Source organism: Squalius cephalus, assembly GCF_949319135.1.
Source record: "Squalius cephalus genome assembly, chromosome: 7".
Classification (NCBI taxonomy): domain Eukaryota; kingdom Metazoa; phylum Chordata; class Actinopteri; order Cypriniformes; family Leuciscidae; genus Squalius; species Squalius cephalus.
In genome coordinates this window covers 42,824,346-42,851,957 of record NC_137128.1, presented here as the reverse complement: position 1 = coordinate 42,851,957, position 27,612 = coordinate 42,824,346, and the positions used below count along the sequence as shown (strand labels likewise).

Sequence of the window (27,612 nt, the reverse complement as noted above, 5' to 3'; positions counted from 1 at the left end):
CCTCAGGACTACGTGATAAATACACCTCACAACACCTGAGTTCAGCTGCCAAACTAATTCGTGAGGCATAGCTATCTGATTTATCAAAACGATTCCATTTACACCTGGTCACATAAATGTATTTTTGCGAAACGGATTTAAATCCGATCTTCAATTCTCGCGCTATACGCAGATTTAATGGAGTGCACGTCACCGAAAGCAACAGATATGAGCTGCATTTTATAGACCATCAGCTAAAATCTCAAAATCAAAGATCGCAATAAGAGAGAGCAGTAACAGCCCTGGTAAGATCATTTCGTTTCTTTACTTTTAATGATGAAGATTGTGTGTTAAGCGTCTGTGACTTACTTTCACTTTGATTTGCGATAGTTTGCACGTTGGCTTATGAATAGATACTCATCTGCAGTGATGCGTGTTCCAGTAGCGTCATCATATCTGGATGATATAACATATAGCCTATAACACGCTCTCACACGTTTTTTTATTTTTTTAGCATTTTTGGGAGGAGTACAATTTACATGTGGTTTCAACAACCATATGCATTTACACTTGTCCAGTTTCGTCTGGAATGCGTCTCAGATCTCCTCCTGAAGTGGTTTGAGGGATCGGATTCAAATCCGTCTCGAATGCGTTTCGGAGGGCATTTACACCTGGTCTTTTCACGATCGGATAGCTATTCCATCTGAGAAAACGCAAGAAGTGGCCAGGTGTAAACAGCCCCCATGACAAAAACATACGCACGAAAGCCGAAAACATACGCTGGTTGGCATCTCACGTCCATAGACAGTATATAAACACTCACGTCCAAATTTGACGAAGTGGTGGGGGAAGTGACGTATGCCGTAAAGCAGTCGAATTTTGTAGTTCTTTTTATGCTCGGGTTACTACCCGAACCCCGAAGTTACATAGTGCCAGTAAAAGCGATACAGACCCCGTCAGGCTATGGCAAAGACGTGTCATTCAACCTATTGTAAGTCGATGTACCATCACAAGGATCTTGGAAATATATTATGAAGGTTGAAAAGTTACATAGTGTCGCTTTAAAGAGATAGTTCACCTTAAAATTAAAATGACTATTTACTCTGTTGTTTTTGGGCGATTTCTAGGTGTTGTACTTCATGTCGTGTTTTTGTTAATCTTTATTCCTCACAACTTTTTCTGGATGAGAAAAAAGGGCATACGGCATTACAACAACACCAGGGTGAGTAAATAATGACTTAATTTTCATTTTAGGGTAAACTATCCCTTTAAAAGTTTATGTGGAGTTTAAAATCGCTTCTCAAGTCATTCTCAAAATATGACTCGCATGCTTAGTGTGATCACTGACCTGTGTCCCGTGAGTAATGCCTTGCGGGATCTCTTTGAGTCCGGTGGATCCGCATTCCACGGTCAAACTGTAACAGCGACACCCAGAAGGACAACCAAGAGAAGATGCGCACAGCTGGGCCAACATCAGCACCAACACCACAGAGAGCTGAGGAGGATTCATCTCAGAGAAAAAACTGCAAAAACAGGAAAGACGGAATGATAGAAAAGAGGCGGCAGAACTAGGGCAAAAGAGAGGAAAGAGAAAAGAAGAAAGAGAGAGATGAATTTCAGTTAAACCAGCGGAATAATTGCCCAAAAGAGAGAGACAGACGCAGAAAAAAGAAAAAAAAACACGGTTTGTTGTTAAAGAGTGCATGCATGTGTGAACTAATCGGATCCGTAACGCATGAGAATCCCGCCTAAGTGGATCGGAAAATTGAATCCTGCGGTGCAGAAAGGGAAGAAAGTGTAGAGTCAACATAAGGAGGAAAAAAAAGACGGATAGCGCTCACTCCTGCCTGCTGGTCCCAACAGAACAGTCTCTTAGGAGGAATCTGTGCTGGGCTTTGGTTAATTAAACATGAGGCTTGAGGTGCACATGCTCTGCCTCCAGGATCTCTCTTCTTTTTTTGAGAGAATATGAAATACAACACCAAACACTGCCCAGCGCACACTACACGCTTCTCCCAGGAGACCAGATCAAACCCTCAGCCTGCTCCACTCGCCTCATCCATCTGAAATCTCCAGCTTTTCATTAAGACATGGATTAGAAGAGTTATGAACAAAGACATGTGCGTTTCGGCCCCCTGGTCCCAGATTTACAGCTTACTCGATCTACTTCACGGCTGGACAGTATGAGTGTTCATAAGACTGAGATTATATAACACCTAGCGTTGGGTTTATGATCAAATAATAAAATTGCATTACAAATAATAACATGGATATTTAATATATCTTCACTATTGTTCAAAAGTTTGGGGTCAGTACGATTTTTCCAAAAGCATTTTATGTTCACCAAGGCTGCTTTTATTTAATCAAAAATACAGTGAAAACAGTAATATTGTGAAATATTATTACAATTTAGAATAACGGTTTTCTATTAAATGAAAAAAAAAAAGTAATTTATTCCTGTGATCAAAGCTGATTTTTCAGCATCATTACTCCAGTCTTCAGTGTCACATGATCCTTCAGAAATCATTCTGATATGCTGATTTGCTGCTCAAGAAACATTCTTATTGAAAATGCTGCTTAACAACTTTGTGGAAACCGTGATGGAAACATTTTTTCCGGATTTTTTGATGAATAGAAAGTTTAATAAAAATGTATTTGAAGTAGAATCTTTTTAATAAATAATTAAATATATACATATTTATTTTTAAATATATATACATATTTTTTTTATATAATGTACATGAATGAGTGCATGAATGACATCTGGACATCAGATATGCTCTGACTGACTGTGATGTTGTGGTTGTGTCAAACATGTCCACTTTTGACAGCCAAATGACTTGTTGCTGGAAACTCGAGGCACCAGCTAAAGACGCAGTGAAACGTGCTTTCATAGATCAACAAGGAAAAAACCTGACAAGAAAACATTAAATCTCTCTGTACCTGCCAGCAAAAGCAGCCTTTGTGCTTTTGTGTTTGTCGCCTTTATTTCTGTAGCGCTTTATACAATACAGATGGTTTCAAAGTGATACAGGAAAATGCTGTATTTCGGCTGTTGTTCAGCTGAAGTCAGTTCAGTGTCGATTCAGTTCCGTTGTAAAGATAATCAATTATTAAATTAGTTCATAAAGCAGTTCTGCAAAAAATAATGTCATTGTCAAATGGTGCGTTTCCCGAACAACGACGTAACTCACTGCTTAAATACCATAGTACGATGAATCGTTGAAGAAATCAACTAGCTAGTCACGACTGTTTCCCGAAACTGTATTGTCGCAAAGTGGTCGTTCAACCATGTTGGTTTATGACGTCATGCATGCACGTGTTGGAGTTATAACTTCTTTTAATGAATCTGTTTGAGATCGATTTAACGCTAGATGTTTTGCTATAAATTACAGGCATGACATCTGAGGACTATTTCTCATCTTTCTCAGTTATTTTGCTTTATTTCCAGATTCAATCATCGGCTCGTTCTAGTAGAGCACGTTCGCACATGCGCGCACTTCAAAAATTGTGCTTAAAATCTCTTGACAAACTAAAAGACGTAAATGACATTTGTATGTATTCTAAATTAAAGACACAGGTTGTACTAAATGTCAGCTTGCTTATTTTGCTCAAGATAAGGATTTATTAAGTCCACATGTGTCATGCAAACTAGAATCTATGCTTCTAACCACAGGTGGAGAGCTGTCCTTCCGAACTTTGAGATGCTATTTGCGAATGTTCGTTAGAACGATGGTTTCGGGAAACATGACTCGTTGAACTATGCTGATAACAACGGAACTTGCGAACATAGTTGGCTAACGATGCATTTGGGAAACGCACCCCAGTTCAGTTCTCATTCAACGGCAGTCAGATCAATAATATTGCTGAATATTAAGTGTCCCTAACTAAGCAAGTCAGAAGCGACAGTGGCAAGGAACCCAAACTCCATCATGTGACAGAATGGAGAAAAAAACCTTTGGAGAAAGCAGGCTCAGTCGGGGGGCCAATTCTCCTCTGGCCAACGAACACACACGGTGTGATTATGATTCAGGCTGCTTCACAAGTCAGAATTCAGATTGTGGATCAGTAGCATTCAAATATTTCATCCAGTTCCTTTTGCTAAGATCGGATGGTCATTGGTCTGTTCTTGTGGTTTTTGCTGAGGATTGGAGGCCTTCACAGGGGGGTTGTCTAGTAGAAACGGTTTCTGCTAACATTCAGGTTCCAAAACTACACCTCTTTCTTTCTGTAGCTAATCTGAAAGAAAGTTTGCTGAGAACCAGAGCATCATCAAAGCCCTGACAAGTCTCACGAAATGGATCAATACAGAGTTCTGTATGCGTTTAACAGTTCTGGGTCTGCTGTCTCTGAGCTCAGAGCCCGAAACATGGTAGTGACTGAAAAAGATCAGCGCTGAAAGATTTAGAGGTCCTGACCACGTGGATCATAAGCGACATGAGGCGATTTGGAAACGCAGATTTGAGATGCCAGCTCTGAAATGAATGCATCAAGAGCTCCAAAATAGTCTTCAAAACCTTAAATATAAAACTAACATCTCATTTAAAAAAAAAAAAAAAAAAGATTTAATATGGCGGAAAGAAAAAAGATTGTCTCTGTGAGAGCAGTTTTGCTTCACTGTGATACATTTGAGCTGTTCCTCACTTAAATGTGTCATTGAATGATGAACCATGAGCAAATGTGAATATTTTATGCCTGTTGCTTAATTTAGAGAGTATTTGAGAGGACAGCGAGCTCGATTAATGCAACATGACCCACATAAGCCTTTTTATCTGCTCAAAGCATGAAGGAGAAAGACATGATAAACATCAGTGGAGAAATGGCAGCCTATTCAAGTCCACTGTCCTGCACTCAAACGCTATTCTCCTGTGGCTGGAGAAAGAGAATGGAAATCACAAAGAGGGAATAAAGGGGGGAAAATGGGAGTTTTGCCTTCAGCGCCTTTCTTTGGCTACGTGTGCCGCCTCGCAAACATCGGCAAGTCAAAAGAAGGAGCTGTGAAGTGTTGAAAAGGCGATGTTCTGTGAGATATGGCGCTCCCTTACATGTGCGTCTGGGTTCTGAAGTGATTCTGTCAGATGATCATTTAAACGCCGCAGGAACATCTACAGAATTGAATATTTAGCGGCTTCGCATCATGAGACCTCGTGTTTGGAATTCACTGCATTCTCCCTCCAAGAACAGCAGAGTGTGTTGAGAGTGGTAAACAGAGGCATGATGGGTGGATGTTGAAGTCTCAACAGATGCCATATCTCAGATGGATGGATATTAGACAGACAGACTGACACGTCTAAGTGAAAAAGGAAATTCAATCAGAAGAAAGTGTAGCGACTAGCGAGGGTCTTACCATCTAATGTTGACTGAATCATGAAAAGTGGGAATTGGAGTTTGGAGAAATAACAGATTTGCAACATTGAAGTGTGACTGTCGGTAGATGCTAAAACCAGGGATATCATCGTAATATAAAACTAAAACCATTAAAAAACACTTTCATTACTTGAAATAAAAAAAACAAAAATAAAATTTAAATATAATAATAATAATAAAAACTTAAACTTAATTTCAGCTAGTTGTCAAGGCACCATTCCGTTAAGTTTAACTACTAAAATAACAAAAAAATAAATGAAAAAAAAAAATCCCCCAAAAAATATATAGACATATTTGAAAAATATATACTGTGTATAATAATAAAAATGACAAAACACAACAAAATGAAAATAGAAAAAAAAAATCTAATTCTATAATAGTATTAATTTGCCCTTTTTTTATGCAAGCATGTGTTTCTTGATAAAAATCATACAAATATCTCCATTGATGGCCAATTAATTTGGCCAATTGCAAGCAAAGAAACATGCTTGCAATATTAAGTGGCCATCAATGGAGAGATGTATCTTGTCTACTAAATCTCGCTTTTAGTAGAGGTTTTATAAATAAATAAATACAAATAATATGTAAATAAATAAATAAATTGTCCTGACCAAAAAAAAAAAAAAAAAAAAAAAAAAAAAGACTTTATTTCTTTTGTAGAACACAAGTGGAGAAATAAGGTCTGAGGCTTTCTATCTTCATAAAAGACACACAAGCACCACAAAAGTATCATAAAAGTTTCATAAAAGTAGTCCAAACGATTGATCTGCTATATTCCAAGCCTTCTGAAGACATAAGATTCATGATTCTTTGAGAAACAGACTGGAACTTAAGTCACTATTCACTGATAATCATTTCCTCCAGTGAGCTGTTAACCGCGTTCTCAAACTTGCTTCATAAATTATTTTCCTGTTTTTTGACTCAGAGCATTATGTTGAACTCACACAGAAAAAATAAGAACAAACACTCAATCCGTTCTAGTGAAAAAGCACATCTGCAATTCAAACTGCTTTTCAAACTAATTCAGCTCATCCGTTTCTTAAACAACTACAAAAAGAAAACAAAAAGCATAATTTTTCACTGGTGGAACGCTTCAGTGGGTTTTCTAGATGATGTACAGTATGAATGTCAGTTTGCCTTCGAGATATTATTTTCTGCTGTCATGAGCCTGGTTATAATTCTGTACTCTTTGGATGAGCTATAAGGGCTGTTCACTGCTTCAGCTGACAAGCTAATAGACTCTTGTTTATAGTTTGTACCAGTTCTGAATGCAGTAAAGGCTTTGTTTGCTCTTGTCTGAGAGCAGCTTGGGGGGTTTAATATCTACAGTGCCGTATGTAACTGGGTGTTTCGTGAAATGCCACTTTATTCAGGATTCTGCCCCTGAGCGAGACAGTGTAGACAGCAGACTGTCCTTGTACTGGGAAAACTGTACTTGAAATGTGCTATGTGTTGCTCTGGATAAGAAAATAATGTGAACTCGGTGGATGACAATTTAAGGTAAACTGTATATTTAACATCCGTTTACATGCCTATTTGCTTCCTTCATGGTGGACCGGTCTAGTTTCATCCTTTCGGCTGCTGGAATGAGACTAAATGTGACCCTGGATCACTAAACCAGTCACATGTCGCACAGGTATATTTGTGGCAATAGCCAACAATACATGGGTCAAAATGATCAATTCTCCTTTTATGCCAAAAATCATTAGGATATTAAGTAAAGATCATGTTCCATGAAGATGTTTTGTAAATTTTCTACCGTGAATATATAAAACTTTTATTTTTGTGAGTGAATGCAGCACAATCGCGAACATAAATGGACAACTTTAAAGTTTAAAACTATTGGATCTGCCCAGAGCCACTCTGGATCTGCCATAACCAATCGCTAACGTTTGGTCGTGACGTATGTCTACAGCTCAAACTAGCACACCTCAACGTCATCGTTCTCAGCCACTCCCTCTGTTCGCTGATTGGACCGCCAAAAAATTGGCCAGAGAAAACCCAAGAATATACCGCAAATCCAGACGGAGTGCTTAAGGAAAATGAAAATGAGCGGAAGTACGTAGGAGTGCGGAGCCAGGCTACACTTTACTTGCAATCACTCTACTAAAAGGGGATTTTAACATCGATGCCATAGAATAATCATTCCCCCAGACATTTTTACTTCTACCTGCAAAGACAATTAAATAACAGTCCAATTCCATGTGAAATATAGGCTTGTCAGGTTCGGGACAGAGTCTGTAGAAATGGTTTCTTGAAAAATAACAACTTATGTGAGATGAATATCTGCTATAAGAAGTAATGTCAAGCATAAAATTCACATGTAATTGAACATTAAATGAGAATTAATGAGTCAAGAGGAAAGGAATCTATAGCAGAACTTCTTTTAATAAACACAAACCAATGAAGCGAATCTACACTGGAGAACACATTGTGCAATGCAAGACAAAGAACTGAACAAACTGAGAGCTATATATACACAGGCAAACAAAGGGAGCTAAATGAAACACAGGTGAACTTAATTAGTGACTAACAGACTAGCATGGTTAACTTGTAGCTCCACATGAGTTATAAAAGAGCAGCCAAAAGTGTGATTGCAAAGAACATTCTCTCAACCAAAGTTCAGGACTGCACACGGATTAAGCTTTGTGGTATTTTTGCGACTGCAATATTCAGGCTCCACACGGATTGAGGACAGCTTTTCAGCTATACGGTAATATACCTTTGCTGTTTTAGGCTTGTTCTTTTTTTCTCCATTCTTGCAAAACTGACTTGGTTTAGTACAACTAAAAGTTTAAGCAAAAGTATAGATGTTGTCTTTTATTTTACCTGTCCTTGTGAAAAAGTACACTAGCATGCTTTAAAAAGAAGAGTACATATTATTGAAAATAATCCTGTAAAAAATATACAAGAATGTAATGTTTTCAGACTTAATTGCATGTTTATGCATGTTTTAAATGTATATTAAACAGTCCTTTTGTTTGATTTGAAGTACATCTTTATTTGTAATCCATTTCATAATTACTTGTATTGTCTTTGAAATATGGTTAAAGTGCACTGCTGAATGTACTGATATTTACTATGCAGTTATGGTCAACTAAAATATATTTTAATATAATTTTTATTTAAACTTATGTAATGCATTTAAAAATATACATGCAATGAAACATGAAGTTGCAATTTTGTACATTTAAGAAAATATTAACTTTTTATATTTAATATTCAATAACATGTAGGCTACAATAGATCAAATTAAGTGTACTTTAAAGCACAACAATTTTTGTTTTAAAACAATGTACTTTAAAGAAACTCTTAGTTTGACTTTTTTTTTTTTTTTTTTTTAAGGTGTATGTATACTTAATGTCACTCCTGCCAGCAAAAGCGCTATGATAGCCACCAGAGGGCACTTCTCCCTAGACCTTTTCCATTTCCATAAACCTTTGCCTGGACTCATTTTAGTGTGATTACATCCACCTGTATGTCATTGGTTTGCTTATGAAAGTGTACGGTGTGTACAGTGGCTTTTTAAAATTCAGTGTTATCTGCAAGTGGACATACAAGGTTTTATTTTTTATTATTATTGTACTTTCAAGATACTACAGGTACACATCCAATACCAATAAGCACACTTTTTTTTTTCACAAGGGTAAATGGCAATTCAAAAATTCTACAGTTTTCCAGACAGCAACATAGTGTCGGCCCACATCTGGTATACATGGATTGCACACAGCCCAGATGTGGGCCGGATCTGGGCCAACACCATGTTGCTGTCTGGGTTCTTATATGGTTTTCCGTTGCAAACTAATCTGGTTGTGCTATTTTACCTAATGCAACTTCCATTCTCAAAGCTCCCTGCAACAAAGCTTTGACCTTTTATTCTGTCACATATTACATTCTTAAACCAAACGGCATGATTTCACTTAATCCACTCTTCATTGTAGGCTTTAAAGATCAACATGGAGAAAATCATCCTATTCCCTCTGATATTGCTGGTGCTGCATATACAAGGAGGAGAGTTCTCCAAAAGACCAGTATGTTTGCTTGCCGAAGCGCCACAGCCGGAAGTCGTGGAGTTCGACAACACAATCTATGCCACTTGTGAAGTAACTCCCAGCCCCAATTTGCCACGTAACCAGCCAAAGATCTTTGGGCAAATCCTCTTCAAGCAGCTCTTCCCCAATGGAGAATTAGAAGTGAAAATCAACCTCCGTGGTTTGCCTGCCAACGATCATCAAGAGCGCGCCATGCACATCCATCAGTATGGAGACCTCAGTCAAGGCAGCATCACTGTTGGTCCTCATTATAATCCAAACGGTGTTGACCACCCTCATCATCCTGGAGACCTGGGCAACTTTGCACCTGAGCAAGGAGTTATAAGGCAGTTCCTGACGCTTCCAGACGGCAAGCTCTTTGGCCCTTATTCCATTCTGGGACGTGCGGTGGTGGTTCATGAGAAGGAGGATGATCTGGGAATGGGTTCAGATGAGGAGAGTAAAGTCAGTGGGAATGCTGGACAGAGAATTGCTTGCGGTGTGATTGGTATTACTACTCCAAGTCTGTGGCAGAAGACTGAAGCGCTCCCCAAGAAAAGCTGTGGAGGAAGGAACTAAGAGTCGAATATGGTGGAAGGGCAGATTCAAATAGGATAATCATTATTTTCCTTGTGTATTCTTTGTATGTGTCCGACATTAAAGTATATTTCATAACCTGAACATTCCCATGTTTTTTTTCTTGGTCTTTTCAGAGGCTTTTTGGCCATAGCTTCCAACAGTAAATGCACCCATAAAAATAAATGTAGGGTGAATGCAGGTAAAGTGGGCCGTTTAGTTTGATTTACTGTGCTCAATGGGTTAACACTTTAAGAGCATGACAGTGGCCTTTAATTAAAGACACTATTTCTTTAAATGATAAAATGGTTTTGGTTGATGTAATATGACTCTGGAGGGTGTGGCTACATCTCAAAGGAGGACACCCTTATTGTTAAAGGTAGAAAACCCTCTAACCTAAGATTTTGTTTTCTAAATTATAAGGTTTCTCACAAATATTGTGACCGTTCCTGGTTTGTTACTAAAGTTAACAGGGAATCAAATGCAAAGAATCGAATGTGGTGTTTTTTCTTGTAAGGAGTTTATATTTTGCTGACCCACTTTGGCTGAATGTCTTAAAGTGGGCCAGTAGGATTTATGTAAAGTGGGTGACCTTAAGTAATTATTTTCAAATTCATTAAATAAGTTGATGTACATTGGTTATTTTATAGTTGACATGTATAATCTACTTTTTTAGAGAACAGAAATGAGTGTGCCGTTGGAAATTCGAGTCCGATGAAAGAGCAGAAAATGAGTTAAGTTCAATCTGTAAAGTGAAGAAAGGATGAGAGGAGAAAAATGTAGATTCAGAATGTAACGCTTTAAAATATAGACAATTTAAGTTCATTAAAAGTGTTTAGAGAAAACAGACAAATGTTTTACAATGTGGTTACAATTTTAAATGTTCATCTTATTGAATTTGTGTTAGCAGTAGGCCGTACTTGTTGCATGTAATGTAATTCCATTTTAATGTTGTAGAGTTCATTTTCATCCATATTCAGATTTCAGAATATTTTGATATTCAGATTTAATTCCATTTAATGTCAATATAACATGTTCTATCAGTTGTTTTGAATTTTACACATGCATTGAGTGAACTGATGAGTATTACTCATAGCCTATATCTGCTTTTGGGTTTGTTAAATATGCTTGTGTTTTTGTGTTTTTAATTAAGATACAAGATCATTTTTGATAAATCAAGGATGGCTCAACTTACGAGACCAGCTTGGCCCACTTTACCTGAGAAAAATGTGTCTGGAGTGCATGATCTCAATGTTCATTGGTATAACTTGAAAATAACACATCAACTTGAAAATATTAAAGCTGGACTCTTAAGTAGTGATGTAACATTTGACACTGAAGCTTCAAAGCATGTATCGAATTCGCAGCGCAATTTTTAATGAATCTCTGTGCCGGAGTGCGTATTGTTTTCAGAGAAACACGTGATCAATGAAAAACGAAAGGTGTGTTCGACATCGGCTGCGGCTGGATGTAACCGATCGGCGAGTGTAGCCGCGTGCGGGCGGGGAGGAACTGCAAATGGAGACGTGTAGTCGGACACTTTCTGCTTCCCGTAGTGACCGCTCACGTGGTGTTTGCATACTTTACCACAGCTTAAGTGAAATAAATGCAATATTTGCCAAATAATACACAGATGTTTCAGAGACATTTTCATTCAATACTTTATTCTTCATACAGCGTCTGTAGGAACAAAAATAAAGTTCAACATAAGCTACTATCAATTAAGGGGAGTATACGTTTTTTTAATCAGTTATTTGATAAGCATGACACAATATAACATCGCAACTAAGAGTTCTCCGGCTACTCTCGAATCGCTCTCGCGGTACTTTGATGGCATACATCACAGTCACGTGGCGTCGGCGCTGTATCAAGTCGGACAAAATTTCTATGCCTCGCTTTCTTTCCAGTCACATGAATGTATCACTTTGTGTGTCGAAATGTTTGAACCCAGACCATAACTATACAGGTTTTTGGAAGTTTAAGTCCATTTACAAAAAAAAAAAAAAAAAAAAAACTATATAAATAAGCCGATCATATATTCTGACACATAAACAGCATATAGAAACCATAAAATAATTATACCAACATTTACTTGCATCAAGCAACTCTGTTGGTATTTTTATAATTAGTATTAATATAATTGTTACATTTATTTTATTGCTACACTTTAATATGAGAATTATATTATCAGAAAACTGAACATTTTGCGTTGTCAGGCTTTTATTTGTGCTTAATGGATAAAACAATGACGCTGCGCACTCAGCTGCTCATAAACATGGCTGCAATATAGTTGACCTGCCACAATATGGCGCTGTTTTCAACACTCTTGATGCTTCGAATCTTTTCCCGAAACATTCAGGGGAAAGCCACAGTGCTTCAGACCTTCAAGTCTGGCCACTCTCCATTGACAAGCATTAACTTCCTTGAAGACGGGTACTCTGTTAAAGGAGATTTTCTCAATGTTTACATTTTTTTGCACCCTCAGATTCCAGATTTTCAAATAGTTGTATCTCGGCCAAATATCGTCCTATCCTAACAAACCATACATCAATGGAAATATTATGTATTCAGTTTTCAGATGATGTATAAATCTCAATTTTAAAAAATTGACCCATGTGACTGGTTTTGTGGTCCAGGGTCACAAATATGTGCACAATACACTATTTCGTGATGTCAGTAATTTTCATTTTTGGGTGAACCTTCGCTTTAATGATCATATCAGTCAGATTAACTTGATATTGGCAATTTTAAAAGAACCACTTGTTGTTTGTCTTTCTACTTTTTATGATGCAAATCAATGTATTGTAGGAAATCTAAGAATTAATGTCAAATCACAAAATCAAAAGAAATGAAGAAATAATATATTTTGCATAAAGAAAATAAAGTGTGTTTTATTTTAGGACCAATAATACTTAATTTTAATGAATATTAAAGGGGTCATGACATGAGAAATCAAATTTGCCTAGATTTTTGTGCCATTAAAACTTTCCAACAACTTTCAGAGCTTAAAACAGTCTTCTCATTATAAAGAAAAAAAGCACTTATTTAATCAAGCTCCAAAAACAGCATGTTTGGATATTGTAGGATTTGTGATGTCACACGGGCGAATACATTTGCATATGACTTTTTCCAGAGCAAGACATTGACAAATAATTATACATCATCGCATCATAGGCTCCGCCCACTGGTGTTCAGTCACTTAACGGCGGACATTTGCCTTCACGGGATGCAAGCGTCACGTCAAATAAAACCCATTAATCACTGACGGTGTCTAGTGGATACAGTTTACAGATGTACGTTCAGATTCTGACAAACTCCACGTGCTCGAGTCTGCCGATAACAGGACAAATGAAAGAGTGAAAGAACTTTCGCTTTGACGCGTTCGGTTTAAACAGCTCTGAGACTTCAGAAGAATCCCAGTGTCGGAAACAAGTGGATGGTTTATTTTAATGGCGTTCCGGATCGCGTCCGAGAATTATATGTTTGTTCGGAGCATTTTGTTTTGTGAATGGGGTACAGTGTAATGTAGAGTTCACAAATAAACTTTTATTAACAGATGACAGCAACTGCATTACAATCCGTATGTAAATGATTTCATAATGCTTTGTCTGTAAATGACGGTTTTATATGGATAATGTTTTTTAAAAACTTGCTCACATGCAATAGCGAGTGGGCGTTGATACGGTTTCCTATGCAATGACGTTAGCCAATCATAAGTGTCTGTTTCCTGACAAGCCTTAAAGGAGCCGCCCCTTAAAAAACAGATCATTTCAGACCGAGGCTCAGAATGAGGGTTGAAAATAGTTGTTTTTCCATATATATATATTTTAATTTCCCTCTGAAATTCTCATTTTGGAACTATTTTGCGATAACGATTCCCATTATGTAATACAGTACACATAGCCTAACAAATTTTTTGACATTTTCTCATGTTATCTCCACGAACACACATTTTGTGGTCGCTGTCACGTTTAGATCTAGCCTGTTGAGTGAGTCATTATTTCAGTGAATAAACTCTCTGCGCTTGCACCTGACACCCTCATATAACATCACATTCAAACCTAATGTGTTCCCAGGAGTGCTCTCTTAATGGCCAGAGACGCAAAGAGGCAAATGGCTCAAACTTAAAAGCTTCAAGTGTCTCCTAACCCATATCATCGACACAAATCTCACCTGTTGCGTCAGATGACAAGAGCATTCATCAGCGACTCCCTGCGGTCGAGTCAAATGCACCGTCTCTAATTTGAAATGAAGGTTTTAAATAAGAACACTTGAAGTGATCAAATTCACTGTGTCAGGAAGAGATAAAAGAGAGAAATTGTGAGTGAGAGTGCAAATACACAGATATGCCCTCCGGCCATGCCTCCCATGTTGTCATGGAAACAATAGCACAGGGCTTGGATTCTGAAGGCAAGGCCTGCAGGCACTATTACGACTGAGAACTGTGTTCAGCAACGAGCAGACACTGAAGAATAAGACCGAGACAAAGAATCAGAGGGCGAGGGAGATTAACAATGTGAACAGGGAGAAAGAAAGAAATACATTCACTAATTGCTTGCAATGAACCACTTATCATGCGCTTTGAGTCAAGTATGCGGCAAGCATCACTAATGACAGTGCTCATACTTAAGAGTTAGGTAGGGTCCTATGATTTCATGGATGGACAATTTCAACATTCATTTGATAAAAAATATCATATCATGTCATAACCTAAAGGTCTTCACGACAATCAGACAAAAAAAAAAAATTCACTTATATATATAATAGAGAAGTAGAATACAGAAAATGTTAAAAAACAGAATTTACTTCTCAAAGTAATAATAATAATGATAATAAATATTTTACATTTATGCATTTAGTAGGTGCTTTTATCCATAACGACTAACGAAAGCAATCCATATCCATAACGAAACTAAGCAATCTGTAAAAGAGTCAGCAATATTCGTAATATACAATATCTGGTTTATTATTAATATTAATATTTTCATTCGTGTTTAAACAGTACCTCTGTTGAGCAGGACTTTTTTTCATCAAATCATTTGTTTTATTACTACCATTTTTGATAATACATTTGTATTTAATTATAAAACTCAAAAAAAAAAAAAAAACAGACAACAAAGAATTTAGGAAAAAAATTAAATAATAATAATCTGCCCCCATTATTGTTAAAATTGTAATACATTTTTTAATTGTTAAAAAAAAAAAATTTTTTTGATTAGATGTTATTTCTGATGATTCAAATTTCATTAAACCATTCAATTGGAATCCAGACAAATTCAAATGAAAAACAATAAACAATTCAATAAAATGAATTTCATAGGGCCCTTGTTAGTGAACTAAACTAAGCCCTGACCTTAAGTCTGAAACGTTGGCACGTAATTCATGTTTGAGCTGCAGACATGAATGATAAATAATGAGGTGAGGTGTGCCGGTACTTTTCTGAAGCGATCAGACTTACAATTTTAACCAAGCAGAAGATGAAAAGTCTTCGAAGGATGGATGCTAGTAGCCATAAAGACAAACATACCAGTGGAGAGACAAGAAATGTTAACGTCATTGGGCCCTGGTGAAATACCAATGCCTACTCTCAAATTACATCCTTTTACCATACATGGGAAAAAAATTATTTGACAATTAAAGCTCTAAGCGATGTTGGGTGACGTCACTTCTTGTTGACGTTCGAAGTATTGTCAAACAAAACGAAGGCTAGCTCGACCCTCCCTCTTCCTCATCCCGTCCCCTCCCTTCCGTGCTTCCTGAAACAGTCATGAACCATTAGAAAAAACAAACTGGATTTACACACCTGTCCAACAAAAACTGAATGTCGGATCAGAAACCCTTCTGCCGGCGGACTTCTCGCCACCTTTTGAACGCTTTTCCGATGTAAATTCGTGACTTTGCGCATTCCTTCTCCTTTTCCCTATTCTTTGTTATGTGTTCATCGAAACGTTGTCTCTTTGGTCGTGTGTCGGCCATATCAAAATTCTCAAGAATATACAATTTTAATGTTAGTCGTTGTCTAAGACATCTCTCCTCTAGCTAACTTCCCTCTTCATGCTTCTCTCTCCTCCACGCCCCCCTTCATGTGCATGCGCACTAACCCCCCCAACCCCCACCCCCAAATCATTCTTGTCAGTTATTGGCTGGAACACTGTTTGTTATGTTTCGTGGTCCAGGCTGGGCCAGTTTGTTTTTCTTGCCATTTGTGGAGCCTGGGCTGTCTACAGAGACCGAGACAGTGTGTTCAGGGGACAGGCAGCTAGCGGATAGTGAGGAGATGTTTGCTGGATGTGACAAAAAATGTTGTGGCCTAAAAAACGCCCGACATCGCTTAGAGCACCTTTAATATTAGTCAAATGTTATTTACAGTTGGGAAACAGTTTCATGAAAACAACTAAATCCATTAATCCATCCACCTGGAGAGCGTCAAATGTTTCTATTTACAACGTGTTCATGCAGCGTTGAGCAATGTAGCCAATCTGTTGATTTCTTGAACTCAATGGCCAATCAGAAGTGTTTAAGTGATACTCACCACTCAAAACACTGAGTTTTTCCCAGTGCTGAGTTGTGCACGTTTGAGAATCGTGTCATTATAACAGAGTGTAGACATTATGCGAATAAGAGATTCATTATGCAGTCGGCTTCATCGATTATAACGGAACTTTGTGAGATCGCGATTAACTAAGATGAGTGATTATAAAGGAAGCGCTCTTTGCACGCTTAGTAGGTTCAGATTTCAGAATTTGAATAAAACTCTAGTTTTTCATGCTTGACCAGCGGCCACGTACAAACTGCAAAGTTTCAGGAGTGACAGCTAAATTAATGTATAGCATTTGAGTGATTATTATTGTACCTATGTGATTTTTTTCTCCTTTCCCACAAAAATGATGTTGTGTCTCATTTGATTGGGTGGACCAGCTGTCAATCTAAGTGTGCCAGTGCCTTCCCAACCCTTATGTAGCCTCACCAATGCAACATACGTATGACCAGACTTCTTTTTTTGCACTTTTTATCTTCTGCTAGGTTAAAACTGTGAGATGCATCTGCGTGTGTTTGTGTGCTCAACTAAGAGATGAGATTATATAAATTGTTCTGCTCTGTGATGTGTGTTTTCCATTCAGCTCATGGTAATCACAGAACACGAGGGTAGTAATCAGAGATGCATACACAATTCCACCCCGTTGTCTTTTATCATTTCTCATCAAAAATACAATTTACACACTCCACAATACAAGCAAGCATACAAAACCAGCACCTACTGTCGGCGAATCAATACGAGGCCTGTGAATGTCTGTTGTGTGTGCTGGCGTGTCACCAGTTTACCCAGAGAATCTGAATTTCGGATGGTCCAAATGAATAGACACATCTGCTTGTTATTTAATCGCAGTACCGTGTCCAGATGCGGTTTGCTGTGATTGATTTTTCTGGTCGCTAAGCACAGATCAATATGTGTGTGTGTTTGCCAGAGGAGCAACACTGTCCACTGATTTTAAAACTTTTAAAGGGGTAGTTCACCCAAAAATATTCTTCAGAAAACTTGGACTAAACCACTCAATTCATATGGATTAGTTTGATCTCTTAATGAACCGTTTGAAGCGTCAAAGTGTCAGTTGTGTTGCTGTCAACAGAGGGACAGAAATCGCTCAGATTTCTTTAAAAAGATAATTTGTGTTCTGAAGATGAATGAAAGTCTTACGGGTTTGGAACTACATGAGTGTGAGTGTTTAATAACAGAATTTTCATTTTTGGGTGAATTAACCCTTTAAGACGCAAATCAATGTATTGTGGGAAACCTGAGAACGAATCTCACGAAAACATGTCCAGGTCGCATTTCCCCCCAAAGTCTTAAGAAATTAAATTTTCTATAAAGGAAATAAAGCCTATCTATTTGGCATTGTTGAATTATTTTCATGAATATTAAATTGAGCACATTTCCCCTGAAATTCTCATTACCATAATGCACCCAGACGTTGTTTTTTTTTTATTTAAATTCTCATTATTCTCTATAATGATTCTCATTAGATTCTCATTACTGTAATACAGTATTTTGTGTAGTAAATAATAGCATAATGCCATAAAACCATGATGTATTACATAATAATAAAAATGTTGTTATTATTATTGTTTATTTAATTGTTATTATTATTATCATTATTTTATCACTATATATTTTATTTTACTTTATTGCAAAACAATTATGAGACTCATTTTCATTGCAGTAACGATAACTGGGAGAGAGATTGAACTTAATTGTCATAATGCAGTAATGGTCCTAAAATAAGCTTGATTTTATTTAAAAACTTTAAGCAAAATATATTTGCATGGCTGATCAAACACCCACTTTATTTGACTGCCAATCACACACAAACCTCCATTGTTCTTTACACATGTTGGGTAACATTACAGGATCCACACGTGTGCAGAGAGCCTTGCTGGCTGGTTTGTATCGATCGCTGCTCTGTTATTCTCTGCACGCTCGTTGTGCGTGTAACACTGTGCTCTTGTGCTTATACGCTGGACTTCCAGCCAATAAAGTCAGATAAAGCTTGAAAACAAACCAGCATCATCACTAAATCACCTGTAGCTCAACTTCCAGCTCTGTGTGCTCAGTGCCATTCACATGCCTTTCTGAGCGCCTTCATTAAGTATTGAAGGAAATTGAGTCTCAAATCCACATGCAATATGTATTTTAACCAATAACGGCGGATTCTATACATTCTAAGAAAAGCTTGTAAAAATAGGACCCAATGTACCCTGTTGATATGCAGAAAATATTCCATATTGGTGTTTATCTGTATGTTGAATTACACATTGCATTGTGTCATGTTTTAGGGTTAACGGAAATGTCAATACAACTGAACAGATAATGTGCAGGCAGAAAATGACTAGTACTTTTTCTGTTTGTATATGGATTTTTCTCTTACAGTGTATGATTCACTACATCTTTTTTAAACAACTGCTCAGGAGATTCAGTATAAAATTAAGGTAAACCAATATGGCTGATGCTGATACTGATCTAAATCCATGAAATATATAATAATAATAATAATAATGTAATATTATTTATTATTATTATTTATTTATTATAATGTATAGTTCAGTCATGAGACTCTTAGTGGAGTGGCTAAGTGCTTATGTTTGGCAGAATCGTTCAGTTTATGATACAAGCGTGAAAATTGGAATGAGCAGTCTCCATGGGTCACTTGACAAGAAAATTGTCCGAGCCACTTGAAATTTCAAGATGGCGGCCATTTTTCAAGATGGCCGACACCTTAGTGGAGCAGTTAAGTGATATAGTGGTTTATTTGGTGATACAAGCATGAAAATTGGCATGAGCAGTCTCTGTGGGTCACTTGACAATAAGCCACCTACAGCTACTTGAAATTTCAAGATGGCGGCCATTTTTCAAGATGGCCACCACCTTAGTGGAGCAATTAGGCTTAAGAAATCATTTAGTTGGTGTTACAAGCATGAAAATTGCCATGAGCCTAATTGCTCCACTAAGGTGGTGGCCATCTTGAAAAATGGCTGCCATCTTGAAATTTCAAGTAGCTGTAGGTGGCTTATTGTCTAGTGACCATCAGAGACTGCTGATGCCAATTTTCATGCTTGTATCACCAAATAAACCACTATATCACTTAACTGCTCCACTAAGGTGTCAGCCATCTTGAAAAATGAAAAATCTTGAAATTTCAAGTGGCTCGGACAATTTTCTTGTCAAGTGACCCATGCAGACTTCTCATGCCAATTTTCACGCTTGTATCATAAACTGAACGATTATATCACTTAGCCGCTCCACTATCTAGAGGTCATTTACATGCAGTATGCAAAGCAATCACATCATTACCACATGGCACAAGCTGATTGGCCCTGTGCTGATCCTGCAGCCAATGAGATTGCCTGCTCAAAATGTAATAGTCTGGTTCATTGTTTCTCTGAAATCCTCCACCTCCCCCAGCTCCACCTGCCTAGATCTGCTTCTGGTTTTATGGATGTCTATTTATGCAGCATGTCGTACATGCTCACAGCAGTGTGTCTGTGGCCCTGTTTACTCCTGGTATTAAGATGCGTTTTGGTTGATCGGATCACAAGTGGACGACGCTAAATACAGGTGTAAAACGTTTTGAGCTTGTCTACTTTTGACCACTTCCAGAGGTAGTCGAAAATGGATTTGACCGGATTGCTTTCGTATAGTGTAGGTTGAATGTGTTCGAACAGCCACAAAAGACTCCTAATCTACTGACCTAACGCTTAACATTATGGGAAGTGCGCTAGACAGATGGGATTTAAACTTTGTCAGCTAAAGACCCAAGTTTGGTTTGAAGGCGAAAAACACACCAAGCACAATGTTCTCTCATCATTCCTGATTTCGAACACACGCTCACAGAGTTCGGCTGGTCTTGCGGCTGTCAGAGCAGAAACTAAAGCTGATGCTCTCCGTGTGTTTTTACGTTGTCTCCGGGCGCGTTCATATGTAAATTACATTAACTTATTTTGTCCATTAGATTGAAAGATCTGAAAAAGATCTGAAACCTTTCCCTTGAAGAAATCAGAACAGAAGTGGTTGAAAGTGGACAAAAGAGACAGATTAAAACACCAGGTGTAAACGGGAATGTGTCTCCCTCATCTACTTGTGATCCAATCGGCTAAAACACATCCAGGTGTAAACAGGGCCTAATCTTCTAGCAGTAGTAAGTCCATACTTGCTCTGTATAGCAGCAGCGTTGCAGATCTAGTCTAGCCAAGAACAAATACATTATATATTTTTTAACACTGCTCTCTAGATCAGTGTCAGCCTCAGCCATATTAGACAACCACAATTTAATGAGAAATCTGCAATATATATTTTTTTGTCACTTATTTACAAAATGTTACCTCAAAATTCACTAAATACATCTGAAATCAGAAAATGTGCTCTGTGCTTTGACAAAGATGTCAGTGGTATGACCATTTTCAACCGTTTTTTTGTGATGACAGATTCTTAAAAATCGCCTGAATAACTGGCTCGCCAGATGAATCAGTCTATCACTAAACGAGACAGTTTGTAATATTTTCATATTTCCTGTTCTTTTCCAAGAATGTTCTGTATGTTTGCCATATTCAGGCTCTGACATTCAGCGTCTGTTGCACAACTGACATATTGCATTGCATGCAATCAAACTGTTGTTGAACTGTTGTTGTCTCTGTGTTAGTGAGTAGTGTGTTAGTAAATGTGAATTAACTGTGCTAAATCAACCAGCCTTCATAAATAATAGTAATTTGGTAGTAACATCAAAATATATTATAAAAAAACACACTTTTTTTCATGCTCTTTTTGTTGTTGATAAAGGTTTCATTAATATGTTGCTCTTTGCTACTTTGTATCTTTGTCAAATAGTACAAAATTATTCTCAAGTGAGACATCAAATAAAAAAGAGTTATATCTGAAGAAATATTACCTGAAATGTTAGTCATACAATGTGTAATCAGAGCCAAATTACATTTCAAACATAATAACCCTGAGCACATCTACTCTCTGTCACAGTGACAGCTCAGAACAAAGTATCTCCTTCTCCATGTGGTCCAATTCAGTTCTGAATGGCCTTAATGATACTGATTTTACAGTACTGCACAACGCTGAATAGGAGAGACATATTTAAAGTCAAAATACGAATCACACGAGTGCATTAGTACTTCCTTCAGTTTGTTGCAGGCAGAAAGACAGTGTTGTGAAAGCATGAGGAGAAACAGCAGTGCACGTGTTGTGCATTCAATTAGACAAAGTGTTTTAAAAGTCACGGGATGCATGCATGAGTATCTATCTATCTATCGGACTAGTGCAGACAGAGGATCTTACCTCCTGTAACGATGCGTGGTCTCGGTGCAGTGCTGAGTGTGTGCGGTGTTGAAGAGCTACGCTGTTGGTCTTTATACGGACTGAATTCAGATGCACATGAATGAAATATCAATCCACGTCTGGACGGCGAACAAAGCGGCATTTGAGCTGCGATCCGGAAAGGCCACCGCTCCGTCCTGCCATCCTCACAGCAGCGAAGCTGGAATATTCCTCTGTGACATCCCTTACAAACAAAATACCAAATCAATATCGGCCGAGTCGTGAATCTCTTACCAATAAGAGATTAACAAACCAAAATGACGTTCAGGATCCCTGTAAAATAGGTTAAGAACCTTTCGCCAATTCCCTGCTTCCCAATGAGCTCAAGCTGGGTCGCCTACATCTCTCTCTCTCTCTCTCTCTCTCTCTCTCTCTCTCTCTCTCTCTCTCTCTCTCTCTCTCTCTCTCTATTGTTCACTCTGATTCGTAACGCAAGACTCGCATCAGTGCTTGGATCGTTCATTCAGAGCGTGTTTCCTTTTGACTCAGATTTGTACACCGTAAAAATCTAAAAGTAGGCTGTAACATGATAAGAATAAAATACTGTTCTTGATTATCAAATGACTGCTAAAATATATAAATACCTGAAATACACATTTTAAGTTGATTTGCGTATTATAGATTAAAGCCTATGCTAAGAAAAAACAGTAGCCTACTGCGTTCCAACATTAGGCTACAGAAAATAATCGGCCTACATTACGATATTATTATTATTATCACTATACTACAATTATTATTCATCTGCAATTCACTTCCTCTTTTTAAGTTCTCTCTCAAAGTTCTTTGTCTCGATCTATGTTTTTCTGTAAGACTTGAACCGTTGACTGACACATTTTTCCGGTCACATGATTTCAGCACCAAGGACAGCGACACGTGACCAAAATACCCAGGCTTCCACAACAAAGGAAAACATAAATGCACTATATATGAGTAGGCCTTTATCTAAGCAACATCACAAAAGCATGAGTGCAGTTGTTCAGAATATCTATTCATAACAGAACACTTTCAAGTATAAAATTGCTTTTACACAACAGTGCAATAAACAAGAAGTTAATGGGTAACTTACATTTTAGACAATATTGCCAGTAATTTTTTTGTTTTTTGTTTTATTTTCTATTTTTGTTCCGCCAATGAAAATAGCTCCAAACAAAGCCAAAGCAGCAATGACTCACTCATAAAGACTGTCACTTTACGCCTCCTATTGGTGTATTGATTTAACCTGCAGAGAAGGTCAATGGCTAACATATTTATGTATCATTATGGCACAAAAATACGGTAGGTAGTTCAAAAGTACATGCATACAAACATTGTAATACTATGCAATTTTTTGTTAGTTCAATCAAAACGAACAACTGGGATTTTTGTCATTTTCAAGTTAATCTGTACTTTATAACAAATCCATCAATAAAAAACCCCACTGAGTTGTTGTTGTAGTTTATTGCCGTATCAGCATCACCGGCAATTACATGGCAAATACAAATTAAACATTATTATAAATACAATATAAAAAATAAAAAAAAATTGTTAAAGTTTCTGGATCCATAAATAAGTCCTTAAAAGTGTGTCCTGATAAAAAACACTGTTTCATAACATAAAAAATTGGACAGTGCAAAAATATATGACAAGTCGGTACTACCGTATTGATATTTTGGTGCTTCTTCACCCTTTAATAAAAGTCAGCCTATGACCTATCCGACACCTTGTATATCCAACTTGGTCTTGTCTTGATCTATAACCACAGAATTTATTTTAATGAATGTGTTATTTTACCTTCCTCTGAGAGGCTTAAATCTACATTAAACCTCTTCATGAGCAGACAGGTGCAGTACAGTACACCAATGCACTAACTCACGGTCCATTACTGTCTTTTGGTGTTCAATTACATGAAATAACACTTATTTGTGAGAGGGAGTTGGTGATCGCTCTGCTGTAACTGTCATTTTCATGCCTGTGTGTATATTTATTTCATAAAGATAAAGTCATTGTATAAAAGAATATGTTGGTATGGTGTGTCGAATAACAGATTTGTTCTTTGCTCCTGGGGCGACTCTCATCCCAATAGCGAAGACGAATTGACTGTCACCCTACTTTAATAATGCATCTCTCCCAGACTGATAATAACACCATTTATTTCAGAACCAATCCATGCTTTTAATGAATGTTTCGACAGAAACAAGCTCTTCATAAATGATAGCCACCCAGGTGTCAACGGCATAACCCAGATCTCAATAATGTTTGTCCTCAGCTGCCGCACTTTGTCATAAAACAAGGGCTTGGTGATGTCATTTCCGCCCTTGTGTTAAATCCATAAAACTAGGTGCACGGCACACAATGGAAGGTTGAGTTTTCAGCAAATTGGAAAGGCACCCTGTCACCATGGTGATGTGATCCTTGGATGACATTAATATTGGTTTACAAGAAGGAAGAGAAACTCTGCATTTTCCCCTCTGTTTGCTCTCCTGCGTGGAGAATGCAGTTGCTTATCTGTGCACATAATCCCTGTCGTGTTCTTTTGACGGCTGCGTTATTGTATTTATATATGGGTCGTATTAACCTCTGGGATGGAGCAGGGTAGAGGGGGATCAAGGCAGGCTGACCCACATTCAAATACATTTGGATCCGTGTGCATCTGTGCTGATGCATGCATTCAAACACGTTTTGAGCAGTGCGATTGTATCGTGGTGTTTGTTTGCATTTACTCTGCGTGTAAATACCCTCAGGGCTGTGCTGGTCCATGTCGACCCAGATCTGAGTAATTACACATCAGAGACCAGCGTCTGGAGTAGATGAGAGATTTAGTACGCCACATACAGAAACAAACACACATTAGTTCATATAGCTTCATTATTCTAGACAGATAAAACCAAAACCAAGTGAGCAGCTTACCTCAATTTTTTTTTTTTAAGATATCAAACACGCGTTCCCAGGTAACTTGTTCATTCCAAACTTCATTGGACATTCCAGCTGATATTTCTGACCTCTGCAACAAAAGCATTTAATTGAATAATACATGGAAGATGAGTTTTGGAAATTGGAAATTCTGAGTTGCCAGGTTTTCATGTACAGTATATTTCACAGATGAGGCAATCCCAGAATATACTGCAAGAAAAACAGATATCATTTTACATATTAAATGTATGCCGTTCAAAGGCCTTTTTTATGTTTTTAAAGTCTTTATTTGATAAAAAAAAAAAAAAAAAAAAAAATATTTGTCAGATTTCTGGTGCGTTCTAGTCAAAACACATGAGGTACTGATTTAAAGACTTTAATAAGAAAACCAATGCAGGAGATCACAGGAGAATACAAATTAGCATACTCTACATAAAGACGACACAGAACAATGGACTGAGGAAACTGAGGGCTTAAATACACCGTGAGTAATGAGAGAACTAAGGCCCTGTTTACAACTGGTATTAAGATGCATTTTTGTCGATCGGATCACAAGTAGACAAGGGAGACACTTTTACATCGAGGGGAGGGTCTATGGGTGGGTAAATGTATGCTTTTTTTCTTCCAGATCTTTCAATCTAATGGATGAAATAAGCTCACACAATTTACATATGAACACAACAGGAGAAAACATATACGGAGACAGCCGCAAGACCAGCCGAATGCTGTGAGTGTGTGTTAGAAATCAGGAATGTTGAGAAAACATTGTGCTTGGTACATTTTTCGTCTTAGTTCAAACCAAACTTGGGTCTCCAGCTAAACTTTAATACTCGTCTGGCTAGCGCGCTTCCCTTAATGTTTACGCATTAAGTCAGTAGGTCGAGAGTAGAAAGTCTTTTGTGGTTGTTTGAACACATCCGATCACATGAACGTTTACACTACGAAAGCAATCCGTTCGAATGTGTTTTCGACTACCTCTGGAAGTGGTAAAAAAAGACAAGCTCAAAATGTTTTAGATCCCGTTTACACCTGTATTTAGCATCGTAATACCAGGTCTAAACAGGGTCCAAATGAACAACAGATAGGAAACTAGGTCAATGACAGGGCAAACAGGAACAGAGAAAACAGGCTGACGAAAACCACGGGGACGAGGGACAGAGATGGAGCCAATAGACTTGGAGACCTGGGCGCAGACGGAGAGCCAGCGAGACCTGGCAACACCGATGGTCCTGGAGGTCGACTCAGAGCCGCAGTGACGATTGTCTGAGGTTGAGCCGGAGGAACGAGGGAGCCCGGTGGAGCCGTAAGACCGATGGTTCCAGGTGGAGCCGAGGGAGGGAGGAGCCAATACGGCTGGAGGCGGAGCCAGGGGATCCTCTTGACTAGGCGGAGCTGGAAACCAGAAGACCAGACGTAAATCCACACAGTAGAGTGGTGTCAGAGGAGGAGCCGAGGGGCTGAAGGGAACCAGTGTAGATGGGGTCGACAGACTGGCTGACTTTGAAAGAGATTTGAGTTGGACAAAGCAAGGAATTGGCTCACAAGGTTTTGGAACAGAGCAACTGTGAACTACAAAACAGTAGCTATACGAGCTCTGAATGTGTAAGTGTGCGTGTGAGATTGTACATTTCTTTGTGTCCAAACATAGGCAGAGTGCTTTGTAGGAATTATTGTAACACTGAATTGAGAAACGGAACTCGTTTTTACCCTGGAGAAAGAGGTGGGCCATGACTTAAACAGCTTTGAAGGATTACAGCATTGAAAAAAAGTCATATTTTGGAAAGAAAACATGAGCAATGGTGTATAGACAGATGTTTTCTTTTTGCTAATCTTCGGGGGTTTTGGGGAGGGATGAAAACAAGGGCTTTAGCATAAACAGCAGAACAGAAAGGCTCAGACACACACGCACGCACACACATTCAGACATCTGTCTCTATACTCTCTGCTCGAGGTCAAAGAATAAGCAGATTTAACTGATTAATGTTGTGCACTTTTATCTGTGTGTGTGTGTGTGTGTGTGTGTGTGTGTGTGTGTGTGTGTGTGTGTGTGTGTGTGTGTGTGTGTGTGTGTGTGTGTGTGTGTGTAAAGGCCCGTTCACACCAAGAAAGGATAAAGATAACGCTAACGCTCTGTTTATAGGCCATGTTCGAAAAGCAGAAGCTTCAAATAATAGCCTAAAATAACTTCCGCTGTAGTCTGAATCAATGGCTGTGCACATTGCATGAGATTGTTGTGATTTATTGATGTATGTCATGATGAAACAAAGAAAGATCAAGTTATTCTGATACATATTTCATGATTTATAGGGGAGCGCACAAGCCTACTGAATGTGTATGCGCAATACCTCAGAGCACTTTTTTTATTATTAAAGAGATGCAATAATAGAATACAAACAACATATCACATTTAAGATCAATATAATTAGACAAGGTTATACATCTCATAAAACATTAATTACGAGTTAATACTGTACAAATTAAACAATAATAATGTTAGCATTACTTTAACTTTCCAATACGGTATTAGAACAAATTGAAGTTGTTCAAATAAAGGAATATTTCCAGCCCATAGACGATTATTAAAAATAACTGTTTTGATAATCATAAACGTGTCATATCCTCCAGGTTTGAGTGCAATGATTGGATACATAATGCTGCACATTAAAATGGAAGATTACACACATGGTAGGTTAGCATTTATGAACTGCTTGAAATACTGATGTTTATTGTCAAGTTCAACCAAGTTAGTTACATTTTCTTGTCAAAATTGGGGACCGTCCATTGACAATAATGCAGGCAGAAATTCGATTACGCTACCGAACGAAGCCGGTGTGACGACATGCAGACTGTGATAAAGGTCTATTCTAAGCGCAAAGAGCAATAAAGGTGACATAT

General features: G+C 37.9%; 2 protein-coding genes across 7 annotated transcripts in view; one reads left to right on the top strand and one right to left on the bottom strand.

Annotated features, from left to right (window-relative positions):
- Positions 1 to 22,232, bottom strand: part of lrrc24 (leucine rich repeat containing 24) — a gene marked incomplete at its 5' end in the record, with an annotated part of 32,734 nt that extends 10,502 nt beyond the window's left edge. The window contains 3 exons of one of the 4 annotated variants that reach the window (XM_079876428.1): positions 1,328 to 1,547; positions 21,790 to 22,012; positions 22,122 to 22,220. In XM_079876428.1, the coding sequence (XP_079732554.1) occupies positions 1,328 to 1,489 (162 nt within the window). Of the gene's footprint in view, positions 1 to 1,327; positions 1,790 to 21,789 lie in introns of those variants that run through there. The other 3 variants (XM_079876427.1, XM_079876426.1, XM_079876425.1) reach the window with 3 other exon arrangements.
- Positions 7,931 to 10,051, top strand: LOC307160929 (extracellular superoxide dismutase [Cu-Zn]-like). Of its 3 annotated transcripts, none has more exons than XM_079875283.1 (2): positions 7,931 to 8,059; positions 9,288 to 10,051. In XM_079875283.1, the coding sequence occupies exon 2, from the start codon at positions 9,303 to 9,305 to the stop codon at positions 9,954 to 9,956; it is 654 nt and encodes a 217-aa protein (XP_079731409.1). In that variant the 5' UTR covers positions 7,931 to 8,059; positions 9,288 to 9,302; the 3' UTR covers positions 9,957 to 10,051. The 3 variants fall into 3 exon arrangements, with proteins under 3 accessions (XP_079731409.1, XP_079731411.1, XP_079731410.1); XM_079875285.1 differs by lacking the exon at positions 7,931 to 8,059 and adding an exon at positions 8,700 to 8,822; XM_079875284.1 differs by lacking the exon at positions 7,931 to 8,059 and adding an exon at positions 8,700 to 8,854.
- Positions 22,233 to 27,612: the final 5,380 nt, after the last annotated feature.